This window comes from Suncus etruscus, chromosome 3 (assembly GCF_024139225.1).
Source record: "Suncus etruscus isolate mSunEtr1 chromosome 3, mSunEtr1.pri.cur, whole genome shotgun sequence".
Taxonomy (NCBI): domain Eukaryota; kingdom Metazoa; phylum Chordata; class Mammalia; order Eulipotyphla; family Soricidae; genus Suncus; species Suncus etruscus.
This window is the reverse complement of record NC_064850.1, coordinates 99327069-99348338: the sequence shown is the minus strand read 5'-3', so window position 1 is coordinate 99348338 and position 21270 is coordinate 99327069. Positions and strand designations below refer to the sequence as shown.

General features: G+C 37.9%; 1 protein-coding gene across 1 annotated transcript in view; it reads right to left on the bottom strand.

The window, feature by feature from the left end:
• Positions 1 to 3444: 3444 nt before the first annotated feature.
• Positions 3445 to 21270, bottom strand: part of TKTL2 (transketolase like 2) — a 33488-nt gene continuing 15662 nt past the window's right edge. Inside the window, 9 exon segments of the mRNA XM_049770857.1 lie at positions 3445 to 3758; positions 3761 to 3866; positions 3868 to 4184; positions 4187 to 4307; positions 4310 to 4441; positions 4443 to 4742; positions 4744 to 5034; positions 5037 to 5184; positions 5186 to 5295. Of these exon segments, the coding sequence (XP_049626814.1) occupies positions 3445 to 3758; positions 3761 to 3866; positions 3868 to 4184; positions 4187 to 4307; positions 4310 to 4441; positions 4443 to 4742; positions 4744 to 5034; positions 5037 to 5184; positions 5186 to 5295 (1839 nt within the window).

The following is a 21270-nucleotide window of genomic DNA, read 5'->3' as shown; positions in this document are numbered from 1 at the left end:
CATCATGATCATACACTACAACCAAATAGGCTTCATCCCAGGAATGCAAGTATGTTTTTACATCTGTAAATCTATCAACATAATAAAAACATCAACAACAAGAAAAATAAAAATCACATGATCATATCAATAGAAGCAGAGAAAGCATTTGATCAGGTCCAACACCAATTCTTGATAAAAACTCTCAGCAAAATGGGAATGAAAGGAACCTTTCTCAATATAGTTGAAGCCATCTACCACAAGCCAATGTCAAATATTATCTTCAATGGATGAAAACTAGAAGCCTTTCCACTAAATTCTGGTACAAGACAAGGCTGTCTGCTCTCACCACTCCTCTTCAACATAGTACTCAAAGTTCTTGCTATAGTGATCAGGCAAGAAAAAGATATAAAGGGAATCCAGATAGGAAAGGAAAAAGTCAAGCTATCACTGTTTGCAGATGACATTATACTATACTTAGAAAACCCTAAAGACTCTACCAAAAAGCTTCTAGAAACAATAGATTCACATAGCAATGTGAAGGCTACAAAATTAACACACAGAAGTCAATGGCCTTTTTATACACCAGTAATGATAGGGAAGAGATAGACATTAAGAAGGCAATCCCATTCACATTAGTGCCACACAAAATCAAATACCTTGGAGTCAACTTGACCAAAGATGTGAAGGACCTAAACAAAGAAAACTATAAAGCCCTGCTCCAAGAAATAAGAGTGGACACACAGAAATGGAAACACATACCCTGCTCATGGATTGGCAGAATTAACATCATTAAAATGGCTATACACCCCAAAGCATTATACAGATTTAATGTGATCCCTCTAAAGATATCCATCTTCAAAGAAGTAGATCAAACACTTATGAAGTTCATCTGGAACAATAAACACCCTCGAATAGCTAAAGCACTCCTAGGGAAAAGGAATATAGGAAGCATTACTTCCCCCAAATTTAAACTGTACTACAAAGCAATAGTTATCAAAATAGCATGGTATTGGAATAAAGACAGACCCTCAGATCAGTGGAATAGGCTTGAGTTCTCAGACAATGTTCCCCAGACTCACAAGCACTTAATTTTTGACAAAGTAGCAAGAAATCCTAAGTGGAGCAGGGAAATCATCTTCAACAAGTGGTACTGGCAGAACTGGTTAGCCACTTGCAAAAAAGCGAACATAGACCCCCAGTTAACATCATCTATAAAGGTAAAATCCAAATGGATTAAAGACTGTGATATCAGACCTGATACCATAAGGTATACAGAACAACATGTAGGTAAAACATCCCATGACATTGAGACTAAAGGCATCTTCAGGGGGCGGCAAGGTGGCACTAGCCAAGGAAAGATTGCGACCGCGGTTCAATCCCCCGGCGTCCCATATGGTCCCCCCAAGCCAGGGGCAATTTCTGAGCACTTATCCAGGAAAAAACCCTGAGCATCAAATGGGTGTGGCCCGAAAAACCAAAAAAAAAAAAAGGCAGCTTCAAAGAGGAAACTGCACTTTCCAAACCAGTGAAAGCAGAGATAAACAGATGGAAATACATTAAGCTGAGAAGCTTCTACACCTTAAAAGAAGTAGTGCCCAGGAAAGAAGAGCCACCCACTGAGTGGGAGAAACTATTCACCCAATACCCATCAGATAAGGGGCAAATTTCCAAAATATACAGGGCACTGACAGAACTTTACAAGAAATAAAACATCTAATCCCATCAAAAAATGGGGAGAAGAAATGAACAGACACTTTGACAAAGAAGAAATACAAATGGCCAAAAGGCACATGAAAAAATGCTCCTCATCACTAATCATCAGGGAAATGCAAATCAAAACAATGATAAGATACCATCTCGCACCACAGAGATTGGCACACATCACAAAGAATGAGAACAATCAGTGCTGGCGGAGATGTGGAGAGAAAGGAACTCTTATCCACTGCTGGTGGGAATGCCATTTAGTCCAACCTTTATAGAAAGCGATATGGAGATACCTCCAAAAACTGGAAATTGAGCTCTCATTTGACCCAGCTATTCCACTCCTAGGGATATACCCTAGGAACACAAGAAAACAATACAAAAATCCCTTCCTCACACCTATATTTATTGCAGCACTATTCACAATAGCCAGGCTCTGGAAACAACCAAGATGCCCTTCAACAGATGAATGACTAAAGAAACTGTGGTACATATACACAATGGAATATTATGCACCTGTCACGAGAGATGAAGTCATGAAATTTCCCTATAAATGGTTGTACATGGAGTCTATCATGCTGAGTGAAGTAAGTCAGAGGGAGACAGATGCAGAATAGTCTCACTCATTCATAGGTTTAAGAAAAATAAAAGTCATTTTTGCAACAATCCTGAGGCAATGATAGGAGGGCTGGAACTTCCAGCTCACTTCATGAAGCTCACGACAAAGAGTGGTGAGTGCAGTTATAGAAATAACTATACTGAGAACTACCATAACCATGGGAACTGGAAAGCCTATCTAGAGTACAGGTGGGGGTGGGGTGGGATGGAAGAAGATTTGGGACATTGGTGGTGGGAATGTTGCACTGGTGAAGGGGAGTTTTCTTTACATGACTGAAACCTAATCACAATCATATTTGTAATCAAGATGTTTAAATAAAGATATTATAAAAAAGAAAAGGAAACATTTATTAAATGTTAAAAAAACAATATAATATGCAGTCTAGAACTACTAGTACTTTTATCAACATTAACAGTCACTAGTATGGAAAATCATAAGAATGGAGGCAGTTTATAAAACAGTTGTAAATATTTCTAAACTGTAAAGAAGTTCTGAAGGAACTTTGAAGAAAATACCAAGCAGTCAATTGCCAAATGTTATCTAGAAGACTGTAAGTAGGATGGCATAATAGAAAAACTGAACTTACTTCAAACTTTGGGGTACTAATTTCTACAATTCATTTTCCTTACTCAGAAAAAATGCACATGAGGAACTGTTACCTCTACATTTATTCACAAACCATATGACTATAATCTTTTTTTTTTTTTTGGAGGGGAGCACATCTGGTGGCTCTCTGGAGTTACTCCTGGCTTTGTGCTCAGAAATAGCTCTTGATAGGCTTAGGAGACTATACGGGATGCCAGAAACGGAACCTGGGTCTATCAAGGTCAGCCACATGCAAGGCAAACACCCTACCACTGTGCTATGGCTCTGGCCCTCTACTATTTATAATCTTATCAGAAAACCTTATGGTTGTGGTTGTTATGTTATTACTTAACTTACTTTAATGAATCAAGAATGAGTGATGTTTTTTTAAATAAAGTTTAACAGAAAGATAACTTGGAATTTCTGAATTAGGACAAGGTAGGTCTTTAAAAGACTGGGTTTCTAAAACACACAAATACAAATACAAAGATGGTTTGGTAACAAGTATGAAGTTCAAATGTCTGAAGGCCAAAACTAGTAGACTGATTTTAAATAAATTAAAAGTCTTTGTTCAGTAAAATATGCTTTCCAGCTGCTGCAATATTTTTAGCACTGATCCCAAACATATCCAGAAGCTCACTAGGCTTCCCATTTTTAGGTACTGCTGACACTGCCATCTGGTGAACAAAGATGTCTGGCTCCCTGACGACAGCAGCACAAGCAGCTTCTCCAAGGCCACCTTCTCTATAGTGATCCTTCACGATGATAAGTTGCCTACCTGTATCTTTGGCATTGGAGATGATAGTGGCAGCATCAAAGAATTTTATAGTAAATGGGTCTATAATACGGATGAAAATATGTTGTTGAGAGTCTCAGCTGCTATTAAGGCTTCGTGGAGAGTAACTCCAGCTCCAGTAACTGTGATTTTGTCATTGTCACTCTGGCGAATGACTTTGGCCTGCCCAATCTCTACTTTTTGTGTGTGGGGAATAAATAACTGCAGTCTCTAGTTTGATTGTCCTAATAAAACACATTCCTCTGGTTTTGGCAGATAGATAAACAACATGCTCTGATGAGATGGCATTACTTAGATAGAAAATAATGCAATTGGGAATGCTTAGGAACATGGCTAGATCATCATGGGAGAGTCTGTTTTCACCCACGACTAAACCACAATGTGATTCAATAAGACTCATATTGTTTTGAGATATGCCTCCAATTTGGATTAGATTAAATGCTTGGGTCCAAACGGCAGTAAAGTTACTAACGAAGGCAATATTTCGATCACGAATGACATGGATGTGACACTTAACCTGTTTTGCTTAGTAACAAAACATTCAATAAATATATCAGGATGTTCTTTCCTGAATATCTCTGAAAATATAGACATCTTTGTATTACTGTGTATTACTATCCAGGACTATATCTATCATTTGCATAACCTAGTTTAGCCAAAGCCAAACCACATGCATTCCTCATGGCTAGTCTATCACCAGTTTTATAATTAGGCAAATAGGTCATTTCTATATTGTATATGCTGATTTGAGGTGAGTTTTTCAACAGGAGGTTTTGCTGTGCTCTTGTCATTGGTCTGTATTTGGCTTTCAATTAATTTGATTATTGCAAATTTGATTATTACTGCATCTTTAGGCACTGACTTTCCATGTCAAGTTTCTGTATCTTCCATGTCTGGAATGCCCCGACCCTTCATGGTCTTTGTAACAATTGCCGTGGGCTTGTTTTTCACTTGACTTGCCTGGCAAAATGCTTGGCACAATGCCTCCATGTCATGGCCATCTACTGCATAAGTATTCCACCCAAAGGCTTCTAAACGAACCTAATATATGTGTGTGTGTGCAATGCTCAAAGGGTGTAACACCACTCTGTCCCAGGCAGTTAACATGGAACACTACCACGAGATTATCCAAACGGTAACGTGAAACAAAGGCCAAAGCCTCTCAGACAGAACCTTCCATGTATCCCTCATCTCCCATAAGGCAAAACACACGGTAGCTAGCCCTACCAAAGTACTTGCCATTATCAGCCATTCCTCACGCAGCTCCCAATCCTTGCCCAAGCAATTCTGTTGCTATGTCAACGAATGGTAATCTTGGAGTGGGGTGTCCCTCCAAATTCAACAAGTCGAATTTTTTTCACTGATGATAACTATCTCTGCCCAGACTGCATAGAGGACTGGTGCGGCATGCCTTTTGGAAAGAACGAATCTGTTGTTGTCTGAGTGTGCCAGGTCTGTCTGCTTATACCTCATTGTGTGGAAGAAGAGCACCGACAGCAGCACTGCAGCATGAAGTAGGGTGGTCAGAGCCGGCAGCACACGTGCCCTTGATGGAGTGGATCCGCAGTTGGTTAGCAATGTCCCTCAGAACTTGCAGTATGCTCGCATTGGGCTAAGCCATGGCGTCTTTGCCCATAATGGCAGTTAATGCTTCAGCATCACTCAGCTCATATGACTTTCTGCGCCTCACCCTACACACCATGCAAGCACGTACTCATCACATGCATGTATGCACCATTTAAGTGAGATTGGAAGAAACAAAAGGTTGGGATTGGAAAGGTTGTTGAGTCCTCCAGTACACTAACTTCCTTCCATAAATTTCCTATGTTTGCTGCCACTAATGGAACCAACAGCACTTTATCTTGTTGCATCCAGAAAAAACTTTAAGGGTTTAGCTGCTTTTTTGGTTTGTTTCTTTTTGTTTTAGGGCCACATTTGGCGGTACTCAAGATTTAACCACCTGGTTCTGTTATCAGGAATCAGGGATAAATAACGGTGCTTGGGGGTGATATGGGATCCTATTGATCATTGACGCTGAGTCAGCCATGAGCAAGGCAAAAGACCTTCGTGCTAGACTATCACTGGTTACTTGGCTTCTTTATTAAAAGTCATCTTTATATGGAAGAGTAGAAATGATCCAAAATCACTTTTAGTAAACCAACAGAATTTCTTCAAGGACCTGAAAATCCTAACTCTGATTTGTAATAGAAATACCGTGAATAATTTAACCAACAGTTAACAAGAAAACCAAATATAAAACATTCAGTAGCAAACTATCTGGGTTGTAATTTTCCCTCAGTACATCTTGACATATTGTTACTACAAAGAATGTTTTTTTTACAAATTGGGGCCGGAGCAATGACGTAGTGGTAGAGCATTTGCCTTGCACACAGCTGACCCAGGACATTCTGTGGTTTGACCCCCTACCCTCCATGTCCCATATGGTCCCTCAAGCCAGGAGCGATTTCTGAGCACATAGCCAGGAATATCCCCCTCAGCATCACTGGGTGTGGTCCAAAATAAAAAAAATTAACTTTAATAATCAAATTAATTTTGCCGCGGGTTTCTTCTAATCTACAATAGTAACAGTTTATTATTTTAAATAAAAGCATAATGGCAGTCCTCACTCCAGCTAAATGTCATGATTGCTGAGTTCTGACTCAAGACTGACTTCTCATTATTATACTACCACTAAGAAACATCACCAAAAGGTGTAGAGGGGGAGGAGAACAATACTTGTGTTCCACCCTCAATTGAAGGTTAACACAGTTATTCTTAACATTGATCGCACTATAGAATCATCTAAATGAAAGTTTTCAAATGCTGACCCCTAGTTTAGTGTGTGTGTGTGTGTGTGTGTGTGTGTGTGTGTGTGTGTGTGTGTGTGCGTGTGTGAGACAGAGGGACAGACAGACAGACAGACAGACAGACAGACAGACAGACAGACAGAGACAGAGACAGAGAAACTATAACCAATGGTGCAAGACTCACATTTCATAGCAATGAATGGAAGGTAAAGGAGAAAAGAAAGATAAGCAGGGAAAAGAAAAAGGAAGGGAAACCTGAAAATAATTTGAATAAAAATAAAATATCATGTTCCAACTGCACTCCAAAAAAGTAAATCAGAATTTCTGATTTCAGGGTGATGAATATAGGGCATCAATAAATATTAAAAACTGTTCCCAAGATTTCAGTACTGGGATTATAAACAGCTATGTTGAGAATTTTCCTAATCTTTATATGTCTCTTGCATTATACCTCAGGAGACACATTTTCACGTTTCCATTTTAAACTAATTCTCTAATTTTATTTGTAAGGACATGCATTCTAATAGTGTAACTGTTATGACACTAACAGGATTTAAAGATTTGCTGGAAGAATGTTAGAACTGGAAAAATTTTTAATAGGTCATCCTTTATTCATCAGTCCCCATGACCTTTGCAAATTGTTTGTTTATCAATTTTAGATAAATAAAGGAGAAAAATTCAAAACAGACAGGACAGAAATGAAAGATGAGACATTAAAGGAAAAATTTTTACACATCAAAATAACAAAATACTGATAATCCTCTAAGTACAGGTAGCTAACTATTACTTTAGCTGAAGAGAGCTCTAAAATAATAAAACAAACAATAAATATGATAGTATAAAAGTGACCTTTGAGGAAGTGTTCACATGGAAAAAAGATAGGAAAAAAAATCATTACTTAGCATTTCAACTCTTGCATTCATCTAAAGGATTGCATAACAATTCCCCAAAGTATTAAATAGAAATTTTTGAATATTAGTAAAGGTCAACTTTGTTAAGAAAAGAATGTGACTTTATTTCCTCCCCCGACTTTTTTTTTCTTCCCCAGGCAAGAATGTGATTTTTAATATTTAATACCCTAGCTAGTGAAATATTTCCTCTAAGACTGGTTTTATTTTTCTTTATATACAAAATAATATTGTGCAGATTAAATGTGAAATATTTTAAAGTGTTTTAAGAGGTTTTTTAAAGAAAAAGTTATAATTAAATATTATTTTCTTTATATAATTTTATAGTGTACTGAAATGTATAATTGAAAATACACATAAAATAATATATACATAACTTGATAATGTAGTATTACCCATATAGTTGTATAGACAACTTAGTCATATAAATAAAAAATGTAACACATCCTAGTTCCTCCATATTGGAGACATTTGACAAAAGGTTAGCCAAAAAATTTTTTAACCAGTGTGACAAAAATGTAGTTATCTTGGAGAAAAGTGCATCACTCATTTTCTTGAGGTTATTTTGAATGAAAGTCCAAAAGCTTTCTGAAAATAAGAAAAAGGTAATCATTAATTTTGACTCTTTCTCATCATTAGAGATATTTAAGTGCTTGCTTGGCTGGTAAAGTGCTGCAAGCAAGTCATTCAGGAATTTATGAGTATAATATAATGTTGGGTCAGTGACAAACCAGAACATAGAAGCCCACCAATATATACCCACAATTTAAAATTTTATGAAGCACTTTGTTAGGAAAAAAAATTCCTATTGGCTACCAACTATTTTTTTTACTGCCAGTGTAAAGTCAATTAAAATAATTTTATTTTATATTTTCTTAAATATATCTATAACTTTTTTATAATATGCAAAGCTATTTGCTGTAGTGTATACTGCAAATAAAAATGAAACTTCATAGAATCTCTAATGCAAATAGCTATGGAAAGCAATAAATAATGAATTAGAGCAGGAATTATGAATAGAAATAGAAATGAGTTTAATTTTTACTGAGTTGTGATAAATAAAACAAAATACATTTTAGTAATTCAGGAGGTCAAATGGACTCATTTGTTAAAATGTACATTTTCCATATATGAAGGTGAGCTATATTTAGAGGTTAGCCACAGAAATTTCACTTTTTTCTTCTCTGAATTGTTGAGTTTCATTTAAGTGAAATTAAATGGGCCATCTTGCCAGCAGTGTAACAGCCCAGGTCCACAATTACTCTGCAAAAGAATATGATGCTCTCCAATCTTCCAGGTAGACTGGTCCAGGTTGACAGCTCTACAGCCTTCTCAGAATTGGGAAGGAAAATTTCCATTTCTGCCTGAATGCACAGCAACTCATATAGCCACACCTGACACCCTCCTCTATAGAAACAACCCAGCTCTACAAACAAACCGTATCAAACTGCTAAACCATCAAATTATTCTAGATCTAAAGATCCTGGACTGTTTAGCCACATATGCATCTCTAAATTTCAAAGTAATATCAGCTCAGTAGGATCACAGCAAACTTGATGGAAAAGTTGCATAAAAGACCACCAAGCTCATTGAACCTAAACAGTAACACAGAAGGCTCATTAGCACTAACTAGCACAGTGAATCCTCAAGACATTGGCTTTAGAAACATCATTGTGGTGCTTGAGTGGTGGTGCAGTGGTAGGATGTTTGCCTTGCATGTGGCTCAACTAGGATGGACCTTGGTTCTATCCCCAGTGACCCATTTAGTCGCCTGCGCCAGGAGTGATTTCCGAGTGCATAGCCAGAAGTAACCCCTGAACGTCGCCAGGTGTGCCCCTCCCCGAAAAAAGAAACACCATTGTGAGATATAACAGTTATTACAGTTTCATATTGATCTATGTTTTGATAATTCCATTTGACTTTGTGTTTTGCAAACAATAGGAAGTAAATTTGTATCTACAAAGAGGTAGACTGGAGTGGTTGGTAGAAAACTGGGGACATTAATGGAGGAACGATTAAACAGACTGGCAGTGGGATGATTTATCAAGTTGTTGGACCATTTAATGTCTGAAACACTTATAAACAACTTGATAGATCATGGTTTTATAATAAAATTTTTTCAAAGAAATAATTTGAAAAAAGTGATAAATTCACTTTTATTCAATTGTTTAAATCTGATTAATTTAATCTGAGTTTTGCTGTGTTTTTCAACCACTTTGCCTCGGCACACTAGTGTACCATGAGATACTGTCTGGTGTGCCGTGGGAAAAAATCCAATTTCATCCGTAACATGCGGCTTTGGAATGATTGGTCTATTTGTGAGCCAAAGCGCATGTTACGGACTATAAAAACAAAAGACAGAGACTGAGAGCTGTTGACGAAGAGCTATATGTGTGTCTTTCTTCGATTCCTGCCAGAAATATCAGCTTTGTGTTCAGCCAAACAGGCCCAGGTTTTGCACTGAGTAAGTAAACAGAAATATGAACAATTATAAAATACTTTATTATTTCATAGTAAAATATTATAAAATAATTTTTGTATTTATTTGAATCCTTTTCAAGAGATTACTTTATATATAGTCAATATAGGCACAGAGTTAAACTTTTTAACATTTTCTAATGGTGGTGTGCCTCGTGATTTTTTTTTTTTTCATGAAAAAAGTGTGCCTTTGCACAAAAGGTTGAAAAACAGTAGATGACATAGTTCTTGTTTAAGACACCAAGTTTTTTTTTTTTTCTTTTTTGGTTTTTGGGCCACACCCGGAGATGCTCATGGGTTACTCCTGGCTATGCGCTCAGAAGTCGCTCCTGGCTTGTGGGACCATATGGGACGCCGGGGATCTTGGGGGACCATATGGGACGCTGGGGGATTGAACCGCGGTCCGTCCTAGGCTAGCGTTGGCAAGGCAGACACCTTACCTCTAGCGCTACCGTGCCGGCCCCAAGACACCAAGTTTTTAAAACTAATGTGCTCCTCTATCCTAGCTCATTGTTTTCAAAATTATAGCAAAATTGTAGTCTGTCCTGCCTTTCTATTTTCTATTTGTCAGCCAGGGAGTGAACAACAATAATGCCTCCTACAGTTAAATCCACATCTTAAAGTTCTTTTCATATTAATAATTTCTAGGGGAAAGGTATACCATTCAACTACTCTAGGACACATAGGTTTGAATTAAGAAGAATCACATAAATGCAGATTTTTTGTCCAAGTCAACCTCTTCTTCCTAAGCCTATCCTAACTCAAGATGTTAAAGAGTAAATAAATGCCTTTATGAAGACGTGCTTGGTGATCCACTTATAATTTTCTTAGTAACTCGTTTTTTAGTTAATTTCCTTCTAAGAACACCATATATAATACATATGGAATACAAAGCATGTATTAATCTACTGTTTATTTTATCAGTAAGGTTGACAGTAAGCATTCCATTGGTAGTTAATTTGGTACCAAGTAAACAGTAAGCCGTCTATTGGTAGTTGATTTTTGAGACATTGCAGAAAAGGTGGCCTTAACTCACAGATTGTTCACAGGTCAACTGTTCTGTACTGTATCAAAATTGCTGAAAGAGTGAATTTGAAAGGGAAATAATGTTAAAAACTGTAGAAAGATTTTCGAGCATTCCTAGACACACAAATTCATCTATCAAAATCATAAATCAGGGCAAACGTGATAGTACTGTGGGTAAGGTGCTTGCATGGGGCCAATTCAGGTATCATCCCAGAGTACTGAGAATGATTCCTGAGCATTGCATGGTATTGCTCCAAACAAAAAACAACGAAATTACAGATCAAACCTAAAATAGTATACCTAATTATTAACAGGAATGACCATAATAAATGCACAGTCTGTAGAAAGTAGTTTTCCAGGAAAACTCTTAGGAAGGCCACTCTCACTGTTTAGGGTTTACCTTGTCTCTAAAAAAGACTGACACATAACAGATGTGTTAATAATTTTTTTAAATACTTTCGCTGCAAAAGGAAAATTCTCTTTAGGATTACTTTGTTTTGAAAAAGAGATGTTGATGTAAACCTTCAGTAAGAGTGAAGGGGAACAACTCAAAAAACAAAGTAAACCTATATTTAGATGATATTGTGTTATAGGGCTACAGAAATAGTACAGGGATTAAGATAGTACATGTGATTTACACAAGGATGATCACAGTTTGATCCCCAGGATAGGGTCACCAGAGCTCCACGAGGATAGAGCCCTGAATACAGAGCCAAGAATAACCCCAAGAATGGCCTGGTGTGGCCCCAAATACAAAGAAAAGCAAAAATAAAACACAAAGGAAAATAATATCATGTGTGTAATCATTGTAAAAAAAAGAACTTACCTGCTGTTTATCTTTGTTTCTATCACTCTCTTTTAATAAATTTTTATTCTTATACAGAGTCCTGAATTTTATACAAATAGGCACATAGTTCAGTTAAGTTTTATGTTAAATTTAAGATACTAAGGCATCTCAACAAGACTGTCATGATTTGTGTAAGAAGCCCATTCTTTCTTGTAAAGCTCTCCAAAAAGTGCCTGCAGTAAAAATGCCTGTAAGAAACTATAAAACCTGCTCTGAGACAAATAGACTCCATTTTGTCACTAACTGCCATATTGAAATATAGGGCTATGAACTGAGGCATCTATAGAGACTCAAGAGCCATCTGATTATTACAACAGGCTCCAACACGGCAGCCTTGTGTCTAAAGACTTTAGTCACTAATCATAGACAGATTCATGGATTTGAGAACCAATCCAAAAAAGTTGCATCACAAATGTCCTAATACCAGACCAGATCCTTATTTGATCCTTTAAAACTCTCCTGTATTTGAACCTTGCTGGAATTCCTCTTGAAATTGCCAGTTAGTCAAAAGCTAGATCATAATTCCTATTCCCATAGAACTCCTCTATTTTCTTTTGGCCTTTGGCCACTACCTGATGACATTCGGGGATATTCCCAATGATGGACACAGGAGTCACTCCTGGCGATGAACAGAATGTGCAAATGCACTGTAAATAAAGAGTATAACCCTGTATGCACAGAACAGTTCATGGTTTGAAGTCCTGAATGAGCAACTCCCAACAAACACCAAAATCAAACATGTGTGCAAACCCAGTCACTGCAACAATAACATACAGAGGGAGCAAAAGGGGAGAGAAGAATGCTAACATTCTGCTGCTGTGCTGAGTAAAATTTTCCAAAAAAATTCTGTGCTGCTCTAGTAAACACTAATATCTTTGTATCTGAATGATTTTACACTAAACTCTCCAAAACATATCAAGTATCTTCTATGCAAACCATAAAGAAGACAGAAAACATTAACCTTTACTTTGGTGATTAATGTTCATCATTATAAACACTGGCTACAACGCTCTACTGAGAGCCAGTAAGATAAATCAAAATAGCATTGGGAATGAAGCTTGAGGAAGATTATTCTGGTATTATTATTTAGAATAAATGTTCCATTTTTATTATAATAATCAGTACATTTTTTCAAGTTATGTGGCTGTAATAACAAAATAGCAGATAACCAGATAATGAAGGCATGAAAGAGGCTCCAATAAGATTTAAGTTCATTTCTTTATTTTTAATAATTTTTTTACTTATTTTTTATTTTTAATATTTTTTGAGGCACAACTGGTGGCGCTCAGGGGTTACTCCTGGCTCTGTGCTCAGAAATTGCTCCTGGCAGGCACAGGGTGGGGTTGGGGGGAACCATGTGGATGCCAGGATTCCAACCAACATAGGTACTAGTTGGCCACTTCCAAGGCAAACCACTGTGCTATCTCTCCACCTCCCCCGTTTTATGTCTTTTTTTTTTTTTTTAGTCAAACCTAGCTGCACTCAGGGTTTACTCCTGGCTCTGGGCTCAGAAATTTCTCCTGGCAGGCACAAGGGACCATAATGATGGCAGAATTAGAACCGCAAACTGACCTAAATAGGCTGCATGCAAGGCAAACGCCCTACCGCTGTGCTATCTCTCTGGCTCGTAAGTTCATTTCCTTTCCACATATTTATTGAGAGATCTGGGAAGGTCAAGCTCTCAGGCCATTCTCCAAGCCACAGTCCTGGGATATCTCTGAGTGTGACACATCATTCCCTCAGATGTTGTTTCATTGACAAAATTAGAGAAGGAAATTCTTCTGTCCGCTTTCTCTCAGCATGGGAAGGAACAAAAATAGGGCAGAGGAAAAACAATCAATTTAATCTCTAGAAAGTGACCCGAAAATTTTGAGTTGTACATCTGATATTCATTTGTGATAATATACTTGCCTTGCTACACTCGGTTTTTAAAGTAACCGAAAAATGAAACAGATAATCCTTGTTATATCAAAAATGAAAGTATTGAATGGAGTGTGTGAGGGACCCTGGGATGTTTGGGATCAGACAGGGAATCTCTGGCCTCAAATTTAATCAGCTACTCTAAGGAATGAATCTGGCTCCAGGGCACTTGTAGAAAAGAAGTGAAATCTAGACGTATCCAGAAAATCTTATTAATATTTTTTCTGCAAATATTTTCCTCCATATATTTTTATATTGACACATCTTAAATTTATCTGAGAGTTTTAAAAAAGAAAGAAAATTTAACCTGCAGACAGCTCAGACTTTTAAAAAAAAGTGGGTTCTTAAATGGTTTCTCACAAAGTAACTAGTTGTTTTTATTTTTAATTTTGAAAAGTAGACAGTTGCTTTTGTGGTAACATTGGTTACTACGGTTCAATATCCCAGAGTCACATATGGTCCCCCAAGCCAGGAGTAACCCCTGAGCATCACTGGGTGTTCCCCCCCCCCACAAAAAAAAAAAAAAGAAGAAAACAAAAATTTTTTTGTTATAAAGTTTCATTTAAATAAAGATATTTAATATAGTCTTAGTTGTGGATCCAGAGAGATTGTATAATAGGCAAAGGCTCTTGCCTTGCTTTTGCCTAACCAAGTTTTTATCCTCAGTAACACATAGGGTCATCACAGAATCACCAGGAGTGATCCCTGAACACAGAGACAGAAGCAAGCTCCAAGCATAACTGGCTGTGGTCCCCAAAACAAACAAATAAATATATATTAAGTAAAATCTAGATTGAAATTTAAAAAAAAGAAATAAAATCAGGTAGAAACTATAATTCTAAAACAAAAGGGAAAACTGAAACTAGTAGATTATTCACAAACTTCGTTTCATGTTATTTCAATATTTAACTTTTGACGTATTAGTTAAACAAATGACCTTATAGAACTGTTTATTTATGGTGGTTTTTGTTCAAATAGTTCATCTTCACAGCAATGTTTTGTATGTTTAAGAATCAAAACTGATTTTCATTAAATAGTAATAAATTCTCTCTATTTCATACTAAATGGCTAATAAACCCACGTCATGCTCTTCATATAAATAAAAACATGGTTCCCTCCATATACTTTATTTAAATCTATGAGTAAGAATGGGTAGTCATGACTATAAGAAATGCCTCTGAGGGGCCAAAGTGATAGCACTGCAGGTAGAGCATTTGCCTTGAACGTGACTGACTAGGGTTTGACCTCTAGCATTTTATATGGTGTGCAAAGCCTGTCAGGAATGATTTCTGAGTGCCACTGGGTGTGGCCCAAAAAACAAAATAAAAAAACCAAAACAACAAAAGAAATGCTTCTGAGTGTCAGTGCAATGCCAGGACAATAGAAGAAAAAAAAAATGTGTACTTCCAAATAGTAACCAGAGACACCATCACTGAAGAGATAAGCTTTAACAAACACTTTGTAGAATGGGTTGAATTTTAGTTTGTACACATATAAGAGGAAGTCAGTAAGAAAAGTTATGAGGGGCCGGCGAGGTGGAGCTAGAGGTAAGGTGTCTGCCTTGCAATCACTAGCCAAGGAAGGACCGTGATTCGATCCCCCGGGGTCCCATATGGTCCCCCCAAGCCAGAGGCAATTTCTGAGTGCTTAACCAGGAGTACCCCTGAGCATCAAACGGATGTGGTCTGAAAAACCTAAAAAAGAAAAAAGAAAAGAAAAGTTATGAGAAGCAGCAAAAGAATTTCTTATCCAACAGGAAGGAAAGATTCACGCTGAGAAACAGTGAGACGCAAACTAGGAAACCAAATTTTGAAGGGGCCTTGACAGTAAGCCAAGTGGATTGTTTTGAGTTGTGTTTTATTTTGTCTAACGTTAGGGTTGGAGGTGAAGTACAACTGAAGAGATTTTCACAATCTGAGTGTCTTGATCATAGCAGTGTTTTAGGAAATTTTTTAAACAAAATTAGGTAGAAAATATCAATGTAGGAAGACTTTAAGGCTATTTATTTTAGTACAGTATTTTCTGGTAAGATGATAAGGCACTTAAGGGAATGCTTTGTTTTGCTATCTCCACAATGGTGTTTTATAGAACTGAAAACAAATTTAATGCAAAAAGTAGAATATCTTGACAAAATTAAGAGCAGTGAGAGAAAAGAGTTAGGCTATGCTTCTGAGAATGTTTATTAAGTGGTTGTAATGGTGTGAGCTGGTTTACTAATATTTGTCTTGTATAGTATTACATCATCTTCCTTTGGTGCCTAACTTGTGTCCAAATTCCTTCTTTTTAAAAGAATCCAAGTCAGGGCCAGAGCTATAGCTCAGTGGTAGGGTGTTTGCCTTGCACATGGCTGACTCAGTACGGATCTTGGTTAGATCCCCAGAGTCCCATATGGTCCCCTGAGCCAGGAGAGATTTCTGAGTGCATAGCCAGAAGTAACCCCTTGAGCATCACTGGGTGTGGCCCAAAAACCAAAAAAAAAGAAAAGAAGAAGAAGAATCCAAGTTATATTAGATTAGGAGCTATATGCCTCAGCTTTAATTTAATTACTTATAGAAAAACTTTTAGTTCTAATCAGGTCATACTCTGGTGTACAAGTTAGTTGTCTTAAATTATGTATTTCATTTTGGAGTCAAACCCTACACTGCTAGAGACTACCCTCGTTTTGTTTGCGGTTTCACTCCACTGTGCTGAGGGATCGTCTTGTGCCAGGGATTATACCCAGGACTTAAATATACAATTATCAGTGGTCCTCAAACTTTTTAAACAGAGGGCCAGTTCACTGTCCCTCAAATCGTTGGAGGGCCAGACTGCAGTAAAAACAAAAACTATGAACAAAATCCTATGGACACTGCATATATTTTATTTTGAAGTGAAGAAACAAAATAGGAACAAATACAATATGTGGCCCACAGTTTGAGGACCCTTGAAGGCTGTTAGAATCTATCTCCCTAACTTCAGCTCAATTTAAACTATAATATTTGGCTCAAGGCTGGATAGCTTCAATAACATTAACTTAACATGTTCCCTGTGTGTGTCTATATATGAATTTCTTCTTTTAATCAGTGTTCTATTCATATTAGACAAAGAACCTGAACTTGCCTGATAATAACTTCATCTAACTTAATAATAAAGTGACTCTACTGATTCCACTTCCAACTAGAGTCACATTCTAAGATATTAGGAGTTAGATTTTGCATCCTCAGTGTCTACTTCAAATTTATAATTTTCTTGTATTCATACATATCTAGTGAATAACTTACATGGTCTTAATTATTAAATTCAGATATTATCAATCTACCCCTTGTTAAATTGGGGGAAAAGATAAAAATATAATCATGAAAAATTGAAATGCTTTCAATAGAGTGAAGTTAATTTTAGAGCTTCTTACCACCTCAATCCTAGTCTTGTATTTTTTGAGGGGGACACACCTGGCAGCACTTAGGGGTTACTCCTTTCTCTGTGCTCAGATATCACTCTTGGGAGGCTCCAGAAATCATATGGGATGCTGGCGACTGAACCCTGTCTGTTCTGGGTAGGCTGCATGCAAGATAAATGCCCCACCACTGTGCTATCACTTCAGCTCAATCCTACTCTTGTAAACTAACAACTTGTTACATATCTCACAAGTAATTCCTATGCAACAACAAACATTTGCACAGGTCTTTCTCCCAAAATATTTTGGATTCTTGCTTGTTTTTTGAGCCATACCTAGCAGTGCTCAGGGGTCTCTCCAGGCTGTGTATTTGTGACCAACTGGTGCCAGATATGGACTTCAGAGCTTCCTGCTTGCAGGCTAATTGCTCAACAGCTGAGCTAAATCATCAACCACTCTCTGACAACATCGTATTTCTCCTGCTAGCAGAAATGCACACAGTTTCAATTATTCACTTTATTCAACATGGCTACAATCATTTCCCATATAAACATATATAGATTTTAACCATTTTACAAACAAAAACACTCCCACAATTAAGAACTGAACTAAAATCACCCCCAACAGAAACTAAGAAAAATATTAGACAAGTTGTCTGGAAGAGCAGGTTGAAAATGTTGAGAAGAGATTCTCTTATTTGTCTAAAAGGAGAAGAGGAAGGGCCCCTTACTCAGAAATTCTCTTTTGCAGATGCACTGGCCATGCTCCCAGGGCAGACCTCCAGGCAATGTATTTATTATTCTGGCATGTAACATGTTCCTAAAGTTGTGCTTCCCAGTTCTATTTTCTGACTTCAAAAAATAAACTGTTCTGATAGTTAGAAAGGTAGATGGCAAATGGTATGGGTGACATTATAAGAATATGAGAAATGACAAGGAAAAGCAAAGCCCAGACCTAATGATTAAACTAAATGTCTTACAGAATGATGCCATGGGCAGATTTTCAGTGAGAAGAAAATTCCTCCAGGTTTTATGTCCCTGTACAGTCCTCCTTTGTTATAACCCAGGAGGACAAATGAGCCTTAAGTGGCCAAGGAGAGAACTCTGGCTCATTATAAAGTCATTATCATGCTTTAACATATCTGTCATGCCCACCAGCACCCTAACAGTTTCAAATTACCATGACAACACCTGAAAGAGGCCAAATATGATCAAGACCACAAACCCAAGGTATTTCGTAGGAGGTGAGTGGGAGGAAGTAGAATTGTGTAAATTCTGAAATTATAAAAAAGAGGCAAAACAAAGACATCTTTGGTTTCCCATGTTAGTCCCCTCCTTCTATGCTTTGGGAATCTTTTCCACTTTTTCTCTTCCTTAAATAAACACTTTGTTATCCCAGCTAAATGCTTATTTCCTTCACTGATCTCTTCCATTTTTTTAGTTTTTTTTTATTAAACTCTTGATTTAATTGTTTCATGCTCTCCTTAAGATCTTTTTGGGGTAGACATATGAATTAGGATCCAGGGAGCTTTGCATGCCCAGGTCCTGACCACCTTCATTCTTTCTCATTATGACCATGCAGTCAAAATAGGTATTCCAAGACATGACAGTTCAATGTCCCAACCTGCTGGCTTATTACAAACAGTCTTTTTTGATCAGATAGATGCCTTGTCTCTCAGTTGAGTGGCTCTTGAGCAACAGGGGAACCAAATTTTTCACAGTAACAGGTATTTTTGTAACATCTTTAACTACATATGCACTGAAGTGTGTACCAAATAGAGAAAATTACCATGATAAATGATCACACAAATTTTTTCTATGGCACGCAAGGAAAGAATTTATAGAGTGCCAGGAGAATCCTTCAGATAGAGCCCCTGGAGGATGATCATCCTCAGAAGTGGGAAGAGGGATTTGAAGAGGATCTATTTGGTCAAAATGCTGTTTAATCAGCTGTCAATATGAGGAGTGACTTTGGGATAAATAATGGGTTTTTATAGGGGGCAAACATCTGGGAGGCTCTAAAAAGCTAAAAATCTTTGGTAGGAGCACAGAAAGAAGGGTCTAGAGAAACTATACAAGAAAGGAGTTTCCCTTTCCACAGTGCAGACTCAGGTTTAATTACATGCAATCCATGGTTTCCCTCAAGCCCTGCCAAGAGTGCCAAGAGTGAATGCAGAGTCAAGAGTAATCTCTGAGCACTGTTGAATGTGCCCACCTCCCACACACACACACACACACACACACACACACACACACACACAGAGGAACATACTGTGTTCAGTGCTGTGAGGTTTTGAGTTATTAAATCCCAGCATCTTGTGAAGAAAACATTTAAGAGCAATAGAAGAGGGGCTCTTAAAGCATGAACATAACAACTTGCTCCCTTACTAAACATTTCACAATGCCCTTCCAGGAAAAATTTCAAACAAGTCAAAATAAAAATTATTAGCTAATTTGCATCAGATAGACAAAAACTATTTGATTAATATTTTCAAGAATTTGAACAATAAGCAGGATACGGTACACAGGATTCTCCCAGATCACCCCCCAAGAAAAACAACAGCAAAAGAAAGAAATGACTGTTGGAAATAACATTTCAATTGTGAGAACCTGCTGGGTTCAGCAGGCGCCTGGCAGGTGGGTGTCTGCCAGCATGCGGGAGGAGCAGGGAGAGGCTGGAATTTTAGTATTTGTCATTCTTAGGTTGCCTGAAGAATGGAGAACTCTGTGACCTGTTGCTGGGAGGCAGTTGCAAGGAGTACCCAGCTAAAGAGGCTGCTGAAGAGCCCTGGGGCAGGATAACTGGTGCTAAGCTTGCTCCACTCCAGCTGCCGGGAACAGGTGGTTCTGCTGTCTCTGGAGTTCTCTCCTCAGAGGAGACTTGACCTTCTTGGTTTTCAGAATTTCCACCAAGGACTCAATCGTGGGTGTAGGAGTGAGTCAACATTCAACCATGAACCTTAACGAGGGAAAAAGTCACTGAATCCATCAGTTTGATAAGATGCTACAAGTTCAAGGGAAGTATTGCTTTAAAATGAGAAGAGAAGAGTTAGAGAGATGGTACAGTGAAGAGTTTGCTTTTGTTTATGGTAAAAGCAGAATTAGCTATATTCTCCCCTGAGCACAGTGAGCAGTGACCACTGGACACAAAACTAAGAGGAAGTCCTGAACATAGCCCAGGTGACCCCTAAAATGTCAGACCCAAAATATGCCATCAAACTGAGATAGATGCCTAATCAAGTGGTTGGTTTAACCTCTTCCGAATATGCAGGCTTTACTCTGGCAGCATGTACTTACCCGATGGCACTAAGGAGGTCACGTGTCTAAAAGAATCCTCATGATGGTGGGGTTCATCTGGGTCCAGTTTCTGACCCTCATGCAAGAGCATTTGACACCAGCACCAAATTTCTCAAGCAAGGCTTAAAACTTAAGTTTGCGGGTCTGGAGAGACATTTCAGTTAATAGAGTGTTTGCCTACCACGTGGGGACCAGGGCTTGATTCCCAGCACCCCATATGGCCCCTCAAAAACACCAGCAATGATCCCTGCATACAGATCCAAGAGTAAACCATGGCTACTGCTGGGTGCCTCCCTGAGCAAAACAAAAAGCGAAGGCAAGTGTTTTGCGTTACATTGGCAAGGATGAAAGCATTCAACAATGCTTAAGTTAGGAATTCTTTATTAGCTGCTGCGGCTGGCTTCAAACAAAGGACATTATGCCCCACAGCTATGCCAGCACTGAATATTCTTGTTCTTTGTGATGTGTGCCAGTTTCTGTGGCGTGAGATGGTACCTCATTGTTGTTTTAATTTGCATCTCCCTAATAATTAGTGATATGGACCATTTTTTCATGTGCCTTTTGGCCATCTGTCTTTCTTCTTTAAGGAAATGTTTGTTCATTTCTCCTCCCCATTTTTGATGGGGTTAGATTTTTTCTTGTTAAGTTCTGTCAGTACCTTGTAAATCTTAGATATTAGCCCCTTATCTGATCAGTGTTGTGTGAATAATTTCTCCCATTCTATTGGTGACCTTCTTACCCTAATCACTGTTTCCTTTGAAGTGCAGAAGCCTCTCAGTTTAATGGAACTCTCACTGCTGGTGGGAATGCCATCTAGTTCAGCCATTATGGAAAACAATATGGAGATACCTTAAAAAACTGGACCTTGAGTTCCTGTATCATCCAGTAATATACCACTCCTAGGGATATACCTAGGACCACTAAAACACAAT